Here is a 16,269-nt window from a genome sequence, read left to right on the forward strand (position 1 = left end):
AAGTAATACCCTTTAGGGACACACACCCTGTTACTTCACCAGCAATGGTCTAAGAACTTTATGGAAAAGAGAACCCACCTCTTTTCTTCTTATGTTGCTATTTCCCTTAGTTTCTTCTAAAGAGGCATGTATTACATATCTTCTGTATAACTTATTCCCCACCATGAAACATCATCAAAATGGAAAGAACCCAATTAATCTTCCTTTTTTTTTTTTGCTTGGAATATTCAGTTTGTATTTATTGATAGTCCATGACGTTCTTTCGGTAGGAAAAGATATTGCACGTCTAAAAATGCATCAGACTGTAATTGAGTCAAAGCTAATAGGTAAGTAGATTTCTCACTAGAATGTATACTTTCTGAAAACCACCTTCATTCAACATTTGTAGAAATGCCTCCATGATTTCATCTCTATTTCAACAAATTGTTGCCTCACTGCTGCAAGGTTCTAAAATACAGACGATGACATCGGTAGTCATAAGCTGTACATAAGGCTGCATTCTTAGCTCATGATTTCATTGTGCAGATGGGCACGACAATAACAAGGATGACAGTGCATGCCGCAGCAGCGATCAGAGCAGCTATCTTGCAGACCTTGGCTCGTCTGAATTCGGCTTCTTTACGTTTTAGTAATGAATCGTATCCTGGAGTATAAATGTCTTCCATCCAGTACTCTAAATTGTTTGGGTTTAAAGATTCTTGCGTCTAAAAGTGAAGAGATGTTAGAAACACAGTGAATACTTGAAATCAGGTCAAAGACGTCCTGACAGTTATCACTCCTGAAGCACTTAAGTTGTCTGCAGCTGGGAGTTAGAGACTGTGTTGCATAACAGTGCCCCACCAGCCCCATGCCTGAGGCAGGCTACTACAGGCTCATCCCACGTATCACAGATTGCATGGGCCCCTCCCTCACTAAAAATATCGTGTTGGTTTTGTCACAGAGAAACCCAAGGGTCTTTTATCTGTAAGCAAGCAAAATGGGGCTGAGACGAGCAAGACTCTAAACTTCAAGGGCATGCAACCAAGGAGAGGCTGGCCCCACTGCAAGGGAAACAAGGAAAGTCACTGAAAAATGCTTTCTTCCAACAGGCTCTAAGAACAGATCTGCTTGAAACAAGGCCATCATAGCACTCTGAGTCAGTTCTTCTTTCTCAGAAAAGCTTCTACTGAAAAATCAAAGGAACCTCCAAGATGAGCAGTTTAAACAAAACATAGACTATTTCAACTTCAACCATTTATCCGAGCAGGTCATGCCACTGCTCAAAGTCAAGGTCTACCAACCCAATGGCAGACTGTTCCCACCCTAGACCTGCCTTGGCAATGGTTCCAGACTCGGTGCAGCTTCCCCAAAGAGAGAGCCCCCACTGACATTTGTCTGCTGATCTCCCTGAGATTAATCAACTGTCATCAGGAGAAATACCATATTTAACCTGCATTTTCCATGAATCCTATTCCACATTGACAGTTATAATCTATTTCCATGAAGAAAGGCAGTGTTCTCATTTTATGGCAAGCATTTAATAATATGGGTGTCACATAAAAGCAACAACACATTGCGATTCCAAGTGAGGTCATTTAAGTCTTTGAAATGCAAACAAAATATCCATTTTGAAGATTTTCTTAGATTGTTTAATGCTTATAAACATGGGCACATTAAAAATTATTCATACACATATACAAACACAGGCTCAAAAAACCTTTCAAAGCTTTAAAAAACTCAGTTGTACCATTTATTGATGGAACAGTGATGATTCTAATGCATGCTAGTAATTCTCTGCCTGACCTTCTAGATTCATTGTTTTTTTTTTTTTTTTTTTTCATCTTGTTCTGTGTCCCTAGGAATATAACCTACATGGACACGTCATGGAGACTCCCCTGCCCTCAAGCTCCCATGTGGGTTCAGCCAATGAAGATAAGAGGAAAGAGAGATTGAGGTATTTAGTCCCCCAGCTCCCTCCCAGCTGGGCTGCAGTTTGGCAGTGGCCCAGCTCCTATTGGACACCTGCTCTCAGAGCTGTGGGTCTCAGTGGGTTTCAGAAACAGCCCCTTTCCCTCGGCCCTTCAGATCCAAGGGTGGCAACAGCTTTCTACTGGTGCTGGCCTCTGGGTGCTTCACCAACTATTGTAAAGAGTCTCCTCCTTAATTACCCCTTTGGGCATGCCGCCTGCTTGCTGCCAGGACGCTGACAACCTGCAGGCCCTGTACCCCTCAGGCTTTATTATCTACCTGTTGCTCACAGTTGTCTAGCAGGGGTAGGTACACTATGGCCTGCAGGCCGTATCTGACCTGCCACCTGTCTTTGTACAACCTTTGAACTAACAGTGATTTTTTTTTCCATTTTTAAATGGTTGAAAAAAATCAAAAGAATATTTTATGACATGTGAAAATTATATGAAATGCAAATCTCAGTGTCCAAAAATAAAGATTTATGGGAACACAGCCACTCCTATTTGTTTCCAAATTGTCTATAGCTGCTTTCATGCTACAATAGCAGAGCTGAGCAGTTGTGGGAGATTATAAGGCCCACAAGGCCTAAAGGATTTACTATCTGGTCCTTTACAGAGAAAGTTTGCCAGCCCCTGTTCTAGAACATGCTATGTGACACTGTACAATGGAAAGAGAAGGGGATGTAGGCATCACAGAAAATCTTCCCGGTCCCTTCCCTCACCAAGGCATAATGTTTAGAGACTGCTGTTGAATTTCTCAAGTTACATGGAAGGGTGGGAGGTGGTCCTGGACACTCAGGGCACCCAAAATAGAAACCAAGACACTCTCACTGTGGGAAAAGTCCTTATTGTGCAGGGTGCTCTGTCCAACCCTTCAGCCTTTGCAAGAAACTCCTGCATCCTCTGCTAGAGCCCCAGGAGCCTCTTCCCTGAGCTTCCCAGAGCAGTTCCACTGCTGCCGAACCCTGACTGTTGGACCGCCTCTTCCTCCTGCTTGAGCCACCAAAGCTCTGCTTGCCGCGGGCCCTTGGGGCCAGTCTGCTCTCCTTGGCATGAAAACATGAACACCCTTCAGCAGTTTAATAGGCACTAAAGAAAGGAGAGATGGACCCAAGATGGGCATATTTTGCTGGAAGACTGGTCTGCAGAAGTAGCTGATGTGCCCCTGAAGGCTGGGTGCTGGGGGGGGGGGGGGGGTCAGACCAGCAGCCCTCCCTACCCTGGCACCTGGAAGTCAGGCTCAGCACACTATGGGTAAAACAACCTGCTCTTCTTCTCAGTCATCCTAGGGATGGCCCAGGAGCCAAGCAGTGTCTAAATGACACATCAGATTTTGTAATTTATTCCCTCTGGCTCAGACAGAAGGAAATTGGCTTTCTTTCATAGCTACATACACTATTATGGGCTGGGATTCAGCGTGTGAAATAAACTATTTTTAATTAGTTTTTTCAATAACTGTAAGCTGTAATCGCACCAAGTAGAAGTAATGCTGAGGTTTCAGGGGACACAGGTGAGTGTATGCAGTTATTAATTAGCCCTGGCAAACACTGGAAAGAAGAACAGGGTCTGCACCTTTGCCTACGCCCTCAAGTGGGCACCACTGATGGCGAATGTATATCTCAACACAAAGGAACTCCGGGAAGATTGTCCAGACACCAACACTGCCCTAAGACTGTACCCGAGTCTCTGCAAAGATATGAAAAAAGGTTGTGCTTGCTGCCTTCACCAAGCTCTCAAGGTTGGCTCTTTTTTGCTGTAAACACCCTCACATGGCTATGGAACTCTCTACTTCCTCATATTTTATGCAACTAGATACTCTCTCCTTCGGATTTTTAAGTAATGTCACCTAAAGCTCTGTAACCCCAATATCTATTTTTAATTTTTATAATTTTATCTTTATGCTTATAAACATTGGTGCACTAAAAGCTCACATATCTGTAGGGGGAAAATCTTCCAGCTCCCTCCCTGCAAACTTTGCAAAGATGTTTCTCAGTCTATGGCTCACTTAATTAATCTAACTCTTTCAAGGTCATCCAGTGATACTGGTGAAATATTCCACCAGAGGGAGAATCAAATCCCTGTCTAGCCTCCTTGCCCGCAGGAAGTTGACAGAGAGGGATTGACCTGAAGGATCAAGGAGGTATGCAGTACAAGTGGGAATGTAACATGCATGAGGTAAGGGGGTGAGGAAGGGCTCAGGGTTGCTCCTGATGCCCCCACAACGCTCACTGTCAAACCCTCACTGTCAGGGTCTGGCCAGAGCTGCCCCTTCCCATAATTGCTGTCATTTAAGGCCCAAGATAAACAAATGTCATTGCAATCATTTTCTTTTGTAACATAAAACTCCACTAAACCCTTAACAATAGAAAAATGAAATGGCAAAGAAATTGCAGAAGAGAAAGAACATGAGACTTATTGCCAGATGGTCCAGTATGAATTTAGGCTTGTCTGACCTGGGGCAAATTATTGAGCTTCCTGGGGCCTCGATTTCCTCATTGGTAAACTGAAGATGGTCATAGCAATTCCTGCCTCACAGGCCACTGTGCCTGGAACTGAGAGACTGTAAAAAGCACCATGCAAAGTTGATTGATTTCGGCATCATTGACCAGCCCCCAAGGGCCTTCTTTTTCAGTGCCTACTTGATGCCAGGTACTTTAAATACATTAATTCTTACAATGACTCACAAGCTTGATATTATTATGTCCACTTAGGTGGAGGGACTGAACCTCAATCAGATGGAGTGAATGCTTCAGATCACACAGCAAAGGAGTCCTGGATGAAAACCCAGCGCTGCCAGAATGCAGTCTTTTCCCTCCACCACACTGCACCTCCCACAGCCCTCTTTGTTTTAGAGCAAGGCCATTTCAGGGAAGCCTTGCCATACTGATCTCCACAGGCAGCTCTCACCAACTGTGCTTCAAGTGCATGGTCATTCTAGAGCCTGGACGGAACGGGCATTCCTGGTGCTATGGCCTCGCTGCTTACAAAGCTAAGTGCTAAGGTAGGGACAGGGTGCTTCCTTTGCTCCTGTGGTGATCTGGAGACACAGATCAACCCAGTGTGAATGGAACCAGGCAGAGCTGCCCACCAAAATAAAAGTGTGGCCAAAACCCAGCCCTGCCTGTGGGTGAACAAAAAACATGCCCTCCAGCCACAACTGCATTCACAGAGCTTCCGGGGATGGCTCTTACCTGGGGCTGCTCCGTATGGAAACATAATCCATAGCTTGGCTCCCACAAATATGCTTATCCCACGTGCTACATATGGAAGGAGAAATCAGCTTGTATTTCATTAAACAGTTTGGCTCAGGTCTTGTGAGCAAATATTAGAATCTGCACTTGGTACAGAGTCGTAAATGCATTGTTAGCAAATCAGATGGCCGATAAAAAATACATAAATAAATCAAGCATTGCTACTGCTAAATGTTTACAAATAAGCAAAACAATGATCCCCTTGTTAAAAGTCTCTTCTGCTCTATGATTTATTAAAGTTCTGAATTCCATGTTGGGGGCCCAGGGAGTTGAAGGGTGTGAAAGTGGGCTGGCCGGTCTAAGCCGTCCGTGATCCATTCCTGCATTTGCCAGGGCACAGCTAGGCTTCCCCCCACCCAGGGACAGTGAGAGGCTCACCTGCAGGTCCAGGGCTGTCAGCTTGCCTTTGTCGCCCGCATTCCGTGCATACTCCTCAATGGTCCAAGAAGGTTGGCCCCGCTTCACCTCGGCCAACTCGGTCAGCCGCATGTCTGTGTACAGGGGGTTGCTCTTCATGTGGCCCTTGAGGGAGGCAGGGTAGGGGTGAGGGCTGAACACCTGCTCCACCAGGAAGCCGTCTTTGGGCTGCTTGGGCAGTCGGTGCTGTGGGGGAATGTCGTACTGCCTGTCTGCCTGCAGAGGGGCACAAAGAAGTCCAGACAAATGGCACAGATGCCCTTGGATTTCACAGTGCAATTGAGCAGCCAGCAGCTTTCCTGTAGACACTCAGGTAGCAAAGTGCAGTTACTTCCAGGCAAATCGAAAGTATGAAAGCATAGCCATATTGGGGGAAATTCTCTAGGAAAGGCTTATGATCATAATGTTACTAATATAAACTAACATTTCTGTTCCAGAAAAAGGTTATTTAATGTAATCTTTACGCCATCACTATCATTGTGAATCCCCATTGTACAGGTAGGAAAATGGACCCCAGACTCAGTAACTTGCCCCGAGGCACACAGCTAGTAAGGGGTGGAGCTAGGATTTAAACCTGATCATCTGGCTTTAGAGACCCATTGTTTAACTACTGATATTCATGCCCCCCTTCTTTTACCATTTTGCACGGGGTACAGATGAGTAAAAGATACGGGTCCTTTCCTCAAGGAACTCGCTGAAAACCCTGATGCTACACTGCTTCTTTGGAAGGAAGAAGCTGAGTCAGAAAGCACGTGTTGGGAGCCTCTAGTGATTTTCCCAGGCAGCAGATGGGCCCCTATCAGAGAGGATACGGCCTTCAGGATGAGAGAGAAGTCTGGGCAGCAGTGTGAAGGTAGGAAGGTGCCTAAAACAGGTGGCAATAATTAATATTCTCAGTCCTTGAAATGCAAGCCAAGGGTTTCTGCTCTCAGTGTACCTGTTATAAGATTGGGTCAGTGCTCATTATGTGACCTCTTAGAACTGTGTTCAGACCCTTCAGCCAGCATTTGTGCCTTTGAACTACAACCGCCTGTTTGCCCGTCTGGCTCCTCCGCTAAACTATGAGTTCCTAAAAGGCAAGGGATCGTTTTGTTCACCTTTTAATCCCCTTCTCCAGCAAAATAATACCACCAAGTAGAAGACACTCCATGAATATTCATCAAAGGGTTAGAGCCAATTATATGAAGTCATGTGTATGGAACAGAAAGCAAAGAAGTTGTGTATCTCAGTAATAGCAAGAGAAAAAGGAAAAGAGAATGTGAGTCGAAGTGTGTGTACAGAAGGAAGAGAAGGAGAATGTTTAGGTGTGATGCGATGAGAGTTGATGTGCAAGAACGTGGTGGGCACACATGGTGTACGTGTGTGACTGTGTGGCTTATACACTTGCATAGGGGCTGGAAGCACACCTGGTATGTGTGTGTGTGGATCATATGCTTGCATAGGGGCTGGAAGCACAAGTGGTGTATGTGTGTACGTGTGTGGGTCCTACACCTGCATGGGGACTGGAAATACGTCTCTACCTACCAGCAAACCCAACCCATTGGCTCTTACCCAAATAGAGTATAACATTTGGCTATTCCAGACCATCAAGACTGCTGACACTGACACAGAGAACACAGGATAAACCCACACAAGAAAATGAGGTTCCCTCTTATTTTCTAACTCATCAAAGCCAAGTATCTTCTAAGAGACTTCACCAGTTTTTGCTCATTACCACCACCCAACACTCAGAGAGCTCCTATTGCATGCAGAGTCTGCACCAACCTGGGAGGAAGGGGAGATGGTGATAATAATAACTACGATGGTAGCCACTGCAGGCATAATTGCAATTAACCAAGGGCTATGTGTCCACCACTCTGCTCAGTGCTAAACATGCATTGTCTTCATTTCATCTTCTCATTAAAATTCTGAGGTTGTAACTATTATTATCCCTAGTATGGATATGGAAACTCAGAGAGGTTAAGAGACTGACCCAATGTCAGACAGCTGGTAAGTGGCAGAGCCAGGATTTGAAACTGTTTTCACTTGTAAGATGGAAAGTTTCATTGCTGCCCATGCCTGTTCATATCACTGAGTTTGTGTTCTCACTGGGCAGTCAGTATATATACATAATACGTATTTTCAATAAAAGTTTGCATCCACTATGTCTGAACAAACAGGATTAAGGGCTGGAGACCAGCAATAAGCCCTAGGAAAGCTTACAGAGACTTATGAAGTAAGGGGCCTTGAGGGGAACATAGGACTTAGATCAGTACAGGGGAGGTGGACCAGAGAGTCTTGGTGGAGGATTCACATAAAGAAAAGTTTGACAGTGAAATAGGGCCTGGCCGTCATAGGTGCTCAATTAGTGTTTACTGAATGGGTGACCAAATGAATGAGCATGGCTATTTTGAGGAAAAACAGGAAGACTCATCAAGGTAGAGCAGGGTCCAGTCAAGGCATAACAGAGCCTTCTAGTTGAGGAAAGGTACATGAAATTCACAGGGTTGTGAAGGCCTGGCTAAGAAGTTTGCAACTCTTTGCAGAGGCAAAGAGTCAGAGAAGAGTGGGGAATAGGGGGCCCTGTGCAACCACAGAGAGTGGCATTTTAGGAAAGCAAATGCAGGAGTGGTCCATGAGATGAGATGGAAGGTGGAGAATGTGCCCAAGCATCCCTGGTAGGGAAAGAGCCTTGACTCAAGGTAGAGGTGTAAATGGAAAAGAAGGCAGAGTTGCAAAAGACACGACAGAAGGCAAATCCATAGGGTCTGGTAGCTACACTGGACAAAGCCCAAGAAGAGGGACCAGAGGGGCTTCTTCAGTTTGGAGGATTGCTAGAATGCTGACCCCATCCTCACCCCTCCCAGAATGGAAACAGTGAGAGGGAACGCTGGTTTTAAAGGAACAGAAAAGCCTGCTTTGGGAACTGTAGATTTTGACATGTAGGCAAGACATTTAGGGGAAACTGGCCTTCAGCAGTTTCACATATGCAACTAAAGCTCCAAAGGCGGGCCAGGTCTGGTCACTACCATGGGAATCACCATCCCCAAGGTGGTGAGAGCCACAAGCCAGGAAGGAGAAATGAGGTTGCAGAAGGGGACAAAATAAAGAGAATGCATCCCCAGTGTTAGCAACTTTGTGTTAGGCCTATCGAGCGGATCTGACTCAAGCTTGTGTCTGCTCATTCCTGCTGGCTTTGTGAAACTTTGACATTTGATAGGTGGGAGGCATGGCTGGTTCAGTTTAACCTGATATTTCTACAGAAGCACTTAACCATTTGAGTTCTCTAAATGGCCACTGTTCAATGATATCTGAAACCCAAAGCACCAGAAATCTGGCCAGAGCCTGGCAGCTAAGAGACAGTGACAATAGGACCTGAGGGGAGGACTGGATCTGGGCGTCTTGTGCCCAGCGTGGCAGCACATATCAAACTCTGGATCCTCTCCAACACCACATGCGGTAAGCTGCTCCAGAAGCGCAGAGCAGTAACCAGCAGACCCCAGAGGTTTATTTAAAATCAGAAAATAAAAAAAGGCGGCCTCTACTCCCTCCCCTCTTTGGACCCTGAAAATTTCCTTAAAACCCAGTTTTACAAGCTTTTCCTTCTCAGCACCATTTGAGGAGCTTGGCCTCCTCCCTGGCTTTGAATGTCTGTAGCTCACACCACTGTCACTCTCTGACAACACAGACCTTGGAGACCTCAGGAGCAGGGCCTTGTCTGTCCACTGACCTTTTAGAAGCAGGACATGGAATGGAGACAAGCAACAAACTGAAGTTGCATCACCTTGGCCAGAAAGGGGTCACTGTAACCCAGTTAGAATGAACAGGATGGGCCACAGGTCCCATAGAAACAAATCATCCTTACTGCAGGGGGTGAGAGAAAGAAAGGATTCGAGTGTATGTGTGCACAACGATTCTAGGACTGAGGAAGTGAAGTCTGCTATATACATGCAAAAGCACTGAGCTTACATGAAAGAGCCTCCAACAAACAACAGTGTAGAGAAAAAAACTAAAAAGGAAAGGAAAGACACCAGATTAAGAGTTGCTGTCTTTGCGTGCTGGAACTTATGAATCACTTTCTTTTTTATCTTCTTTTTTTTTTTTGAGACAGAGTCTCGCTCTGTTACCCAGGCTGGAGTGCAGTGTGTGACCTCGGCTCACTACAACTTCCGCCTCCTGGGTTCAAGCAATTCTCCTGCCTCAGCCTCCCAAGTAGCTGGGACTACAGGCTTGTGTCACCACACCCAGCTAATGTTTTACATTTTTAGTAGAGATGGGGTTTCAGCATATTGGCCAGGCTGGTCTTGAACTCCTGACCTCGTGATCCTATTTATCTTCTTTACTTCCTAATCACTGATTTATTTTATAATGAAAAAAACCTCATACTTAAAAAGGAACATCACACATACAATGAAGTCCATGAAAGGGATGTATCAGCTAGCACCCTTTTCAGTATTTTCCCTCATGTACCTGGCCTGCATCCTGCTATTTCAGAAAGGACAGGAAGATATCCTTGGTGATGCTTGCCTGCTCTGATACATTCCCCATTCTATGAAAATCTGTTCTCACACCACCTGTCCAATGAATCCCAACCCTACGTTCTGCTGTCGGCAACATCACAGCATGTGCTCCTCCTAGCTGACGGACAACCTGGCGGAACACACGACCTGCCTATGTTGTCCTCTCTATTCCAATGTGAAAACCCTGCCAAACCTGGAAGGATGACTGGCACACAGAGGCCAGGCTTCTTGCCTGTTTAATGCCATGTTCAAGGCTTTGAAATACACCAGGGCTATGATGAAGCTGGTGCCCGATTATGTGAACTTAAGTTTAAATTACCTCTTTAGATTTCCGATGCCAGTCTTTATTATCTCCCGGGCCTGTGTCTTTTATCTCCTCCTCATTGAGGCCCACGCGGTTGGTGTAAGTGATGGTGCGCCAGTCTCTGGGCGAGTTGGAGATGCTGGCAATTTTGGACTCCGTGGCACTGTTCTCCTCTGTTAGGGACCGAGAGGATGGCCTGGTGAAGAGGCTTTTTTTTAAGGCCTTGACCCGCAGGCTTTCGCTATTGCTCCCGCTAGCATCGGAGCAGCACCAGTCAGGGTTGTTCTCTAGCTTGGGTCCGTGGGAGCCACTGTGTGCACAGAACATCCGGGGACAGGCACTGTCATCAGACGGAGCCTCACTCGTCAAGGAGTTCAGATCTATCTGCACACTCACCTTCTCAGGCTGTTGCATTTTCTGGTCCAACTTATTTAGTTTGCCCAAGACCTGGGAGATTTCCTCACGGACACCCGACAGGGATTCCAGCTTCCGTTCGATTTCGCCGATCCTGAGCACCAGTTTGCACACACTGGTCTTCAGCTCTTCTTCCGAGTGGTGGGTGTTTTCAGGCTGGTTGCCCTTGTCTCCCTTGCTGGTGGGGACCCCATTGGCAATTTTGGTTAAGTTGTGCTCAGGGGAACTGTCGCAGTCTGACTTATGGAGCTGAGACAAGGACCCTGTGCTGTTGTAGCAGGACGACTGTATCACTCCTGTGGAGCCACTGATGCTCATGTCATCAAGAAATCGGAAAATGTCACTGATGTCATCGCTGACAATTTCTGAGTCATCATCTGAGTGCTTCATGGTGTGCCTGTCACTGTACTTGCCCTGACCGGAGGTGCACAGGTCTCTGCATTTCTTGGGCTCCAGCACGTGCTCAGTCTGGGTGCCCACGCTACTGGTGTCTGAGCTGAGCTGCCCACTGGTGCAGTTAATGCTCTTGTCTTTAAACTTTTTGACTGGTTCGTGCTTCTCCAGATCAACAGGGGATGAGATCTCTTTAGATTTGAGCCCACTTGGTTTTGCTGCATAAGCAATGGGGAGAATTGGCTGTTGATCTTTTGGCACGAGGTAAGTCGGGCGCCTGTCTGGGGCTGGGAAATTGGGAGTCTGGCTACTGGCATTTGGATAGCGTAGCTTCTCCTCGGAGGGATTTCTACTGAAAAAGGACCGTTCAAAGTCAGGAACTTCCTCCGTGTTTAGGCTCCAGCTTTTGGCTGGCCAGGGAGTCTGCTTGTTGGGCCTCCCTGGACAGCGCCTGGCTTCTTGGGTTCCCATCACGGGAGTGGGCCCAAAATATGTAGAGGCTTGAAGGTCGTCTAAGCTTTCGTGCTTTGCTCGCCTTTTGTCAGGAACCGGGGAATACACCGGATTCAGGTACTGGCTGTTATAGGGCATTTCAAAGCTGTGGTTGAAGAAGGGTGGCTTGTGGGTTTCCTTTCGACTCTGGGGTTCCCTGTGCTCATTCTCTGCTTTGCTGATGGGGCCAACCAAACCGGGGGACACTGCCATCAAATTGTGAAAATCCTCTTTGAAGATATTCCTTTTCTGGACACAGGACTGGACCACAAATGGCTCCTCATTGGAAATGAAGGTCTCCTTGATGCTCTGGTTGATGGGCAAGGAGTCCTGGTCTGAAATGGACTCGTTTTCGATGTTCATGGGGAAGTAGGTCCTCTGCATCTCACAGGGCTGAGGGCTGGTCACGGAGTACGGGGCCAGAGCCTGCAGCCTGTCCAGGGAAGCAGCGCGGTTTTTCACCTCTTTGCTAACTCCCAACAGGAAGTTAGGCTCAGAGGCAGGGACAAACTGCGGGCAGTCCTTGCAGTCCATCTTGCGGCACTTGGACGACTGCCTGGTGGGGTAACCCCGGCTGAAAGACCTCTCACTCAGCTCACAGTTCAGTGGCTCACACTCAGCTGCATTGCAGATCTCTGTGTCGGACCTGCATGATTCAAAGGATGCCTCCTTCTTGCGCACCTTCTGGCGGCCCGTAGGCAGCTTCTCCTTGGCAGCCCCGCCATTCATTTGGATCAGGTTGAATATCGTCACAATATCTGCTGCCACCATGATTTTCTTTGATTGCTGGTTATTCACAGTGCATTTCATCTTGTCTTTGAATAGCGTGGCTGGAAAATTGGGATCGAGACAAGCTGTGTAGAAGAGCACACTTCTCAGTTTGGCAAGCTGAGACAGATCGAACCGGGCACACAGAGATTTGCACAGGTCCTGATAAGAAACGGTATTTTGCTTGCTGTCCAGTTCCTCCAAGATTTTCACCAAGAAGAGGGAAGTTTCCTGATTGGTCTCCATGATTTATTACTTGAAGAGCTCTCTGACTACACTGAAACTTCAGGTCAGTTCTGTGGTGGCAATATTGAGAAAGAGAGGAGGAAAAGAGGATTATAAACACCAGTGGAGTTTGAAGTCAAGCTTCTTATAAACCATATAAAGAAATACAAAGAAAAATGCTTTAATGATTAAAAATGTAGTAAGGACAGTAAAAATATTCATAACATTCGATTTAGTAATTCCCTTCCTGGGAATCTACCTTAATGATCGATGATAACAATTATGCTTAAAGGTGTTCACTATGATGGCACTTATAATAATGAAAAAGCAAAATATCTTAAATATCCAAACAGGAGAATACATAAACATGTTATGATATACCATGAATTTTTACAAACATTAAAACTACATTAATGTACATACTTAAAATGGAATACTACTCATCAGCAAAAAAGAACAAACCACTAGTACATGCAAGGACATGGATGAATCTCGAATGTATTGTGCGTGGGTGGAAGAAGCCAGAGTCAGAAGGTACATCCTCCACTGCATGATTCCATCTTAATGACATTCTGGAGGACAGATCAGTGGTTGCCAAGAGCTGGATGTGAGGAGGTGGGCTGACCTCAAAGGGGCACAGAGAAGTTTTCCTAAATGATATAATTGTTCTACATCCTGGTTGTGGTGGTGGTTACATGACTGTAGGCATTTGTCAAAACTCACAGGACTCTAAACTAGAAAGTGTAAGTTTTACTGTACATAAATAATACCTCAATTTAGAAATTACATAATGAAGACTTTTCATAACAAAACTATGATATAATATTGAGTGAAAAAATATGAAAATATATCTGTATAAAGTCATAATGGTACAAAATTATGCATTCTTGAAAACAAAAATGAAAGAAAGTAATGTGTACTAAGATGCTAATAGTGGGTTAAGTTTGGATTGTAAATATGGATTTTTTTCTGAATTAGTAATCTCTCTTCCCTAATACTTTATTACGTAAGTTTTCAAATATACAGCAAAGTTGAAAGAATTTTATAGTGAACACTAATATACCCAAGATCTGGATTCTCCATTAATATTTTATTTGCTTTATTACATATCTATCCATATATTCATCATCAAGCTTTCTTATTTTTTTGATTCACTTCAGAGTAAATTGCAGACATCTGTACACTTCTTCCAAATACTTAATCATACATGTCATTAACCCAATTCAATAATTGTTCACAGATTTTCTTTTAATATAAAATGTACATACAATGAAGTTCACAAATCTTAAGGGTGCATTGGCTGAAGTTTCAACAATTATGTATGCCTGTGTAGAAACCAAAGCCCCTATAAAGAACTAGAATGTTCCCATTGCCCCAGAAAGTTTCCTCATGCCCTTTTCTGTTCAACCACTGTTATTTTTATAGGTTTTTTTAATCATTTCCCATCTTTTCTAAAATTCATACAATGAGCATTTGTTATTTTGTAAGCACCAAACAATAATAAACTTTACTTTGAAATTGAATGAAAACACTACATTAACAGATCTTGGATGGTAAAATTAAAAATACCAAACCAAAGATTTAACAAAATTTCATTAGAGAAGGTGAAGCCCTTGGTTGATAAACATAGATGCAGGTTCTAAGACTTACAGAGACACATCAAATTACACAATGTGTTCATTTCCCTGGTCACATACTGCTTAGAAAATTAGTATTTTGATAACTGATTTGTTGATTTTAAAGTTAACACAGTCCACATGTGTCCAACCCATTTTCCAGGGGAATAGTATATTTTCTTTGGATTAAATTTTGGCAGCTCGAGGTAATGAGCTTTCTCTCCATCCTGAAGGCAGCCACTCCCAAAAGACTTCTATAAACATTAGCCTGGCTTCTCCCATGAATGTCTGGAGGGATATGCAGAGACCAGTGGTTTGCATTTTCTTGCAAGGAAAAGGAAACAAACCCTTGACAGGTTCTGTTCCTGCCCAGAACAAGTCACCGGGAAACCCATTTCTTCCCACCCCGCCCCAGCCTTCCAATCCATCTGATGGAAGCATTCTGTGTCCAAATGTTCTGGCTTGTTAAAGGTGGGGACAACCTGTCACATGGGGTCTCAAGTAAATGAATGGGTGTAGATATCAGAGCACAGGACCAGTGAATGTAATTCTGGGGATAGCAACTACAACTCATGCATATATTTTATCATTTGGGTGACACGAAGCCCTTTCAGGATTTCCAAGCTAATCCCATGTGTGTCCTACCATGCACCTCCCAGGAAAACCCAACACTTTGCTTCTCTGGGAAGATTTCTCAACTTTCTATCCTACTTTGCATGGCAAAGGCAGTCTTAATCCCAGGTCAAAAACCCTATTTGGAAAACCAAGACCCAGTGTCTCCTGAAGTGAATAAAAGAAGTACAAGCAAATATGGTAAGCCTGAGTTATATTTTATCAAAACTGAAATTAGGAGGTCTGTGGATGGAAACAGGTGCATGGACACACGTGCAGCACAGGTGATGTGACGATCAGTTATCACAGAGAAACTGCACCCAGATTTCCTACAATGCACCAATGAGAACCAGAGAGGAAGAAGAGCAAGAGCAGAGATTGATTGAAAAATCGGTTTCCAGGCTCTGTACCAGTGGAATGGGATCCAGCCTCCAGCATGAAGCCCTCACCAGTCTACCTTATTTGACCACACAAACAACTGTGTAGGGCAGGAAGAGCACCCCCATGTTACAGATAAGGAAACTGAGGAACACAGAGAGGAAGTAACTATATAATCCAGAGAGGTGACATTAGTTGCTGGGGGTCCAGTACGGGGTTAGGGGCCCAAGTGGACTCCAACCCAGGTCTTCTAACGCTGTTGAAGGGGCACTAGGCTCAATCGCATGCCAGGGGGACAAGCATCCACCACCTACTGACAGAAGTGAACAAGGGGTGGAGGAGCCACTGTGGACTGACCACCTACTATGTGCTGAGGCCCTTACATGATTTTAAGCAACAGCTCAGAGAGTGGGGCACGGACATTCCCCAGTTATTCAAGAGAAATGAGGAAAAGGAGGCTAGAGAAACTCCACTGAGAGCATGACGCATCACAGTCTGAAGCCGGAGCTGGTCAAAGAGCAAGGCAGAAATAGCCACCTGGAATCTCTGGGGGCTGAGCAAACTGACCTGGGACATATGTGCATGCACCCCCCCACAAACACAGCTTCACACTCACACAGACTCACCCATACACACATGCAGACACATTCACAGCTTTGCACTCAGAGCTTCACACTCACTCACCTAGACACACACACACACACTGCTTCACACAGACCCACTCACACTCACAGACTCACCCACACACTCACCCAGACTCACACCCACACACACTCACAGACTTACCCAGACACACACACACACACACTCACCCAGACTCACACCCACAGACTCACCGAGACACACACCCACACACACACTCACCCAGACACACACACCCACACACTCACATAGCTTCATACTCAGACTCACACCCACAGCCTCACACCCACACTCACAGACTCACCCACACAC

At 45.3% G+C, this 16,269-nt stretch overlaps 1 protein-coding gene across 1 annotated transcript in view; it reads right to left on the reverse strand.

Annotated features, from left to right (window-relative positions):
• Positions 1–506: 506 nt before the first annotated feature.
• MINAR1 (membrane integral NOTCH2 associated receptor 1) overlaps positions 507–16,269 on the reverse strand; it is a 53,419-nt gene continuing 37,656 nt past the window's right edge. Inside the window, exons 2-4 of the mRNA XM_032175342.2 lie at positions 10,433–12,780; positions 5,576–5,830; positions 507–704 (exon numbers count right to left, since the gene is read on the reverse strand). Of these exons, the coding sequence (XP_032031233.1) occupies positions 507–704; positions 5,576–5,830; positions 10,433–12,730 (2,751 nt within the window). The 5' untranslated portion in view covers positions 12,731–12,780. The remainder of the gene's footprint in view (positions 705–5,575; positions 5,831–10,432; positions 12,781–16,269) is intronic.

Source organism: Hylobates moloch, unplaced genomic scaffold, assembly GCF_009828535.3.
Source record: "Hylobates moloch isolate HMO894 unplaced genomic scaffold, HMol_V3 SCAFFOLD_14, whole genome shotgun sequence".
Taxonomy (NCBI): Eukaryota; Metazoa; Chordata; class Mammalia; order Primates; family Hylobatidae; genus Hylobates; species Hylobates moloch.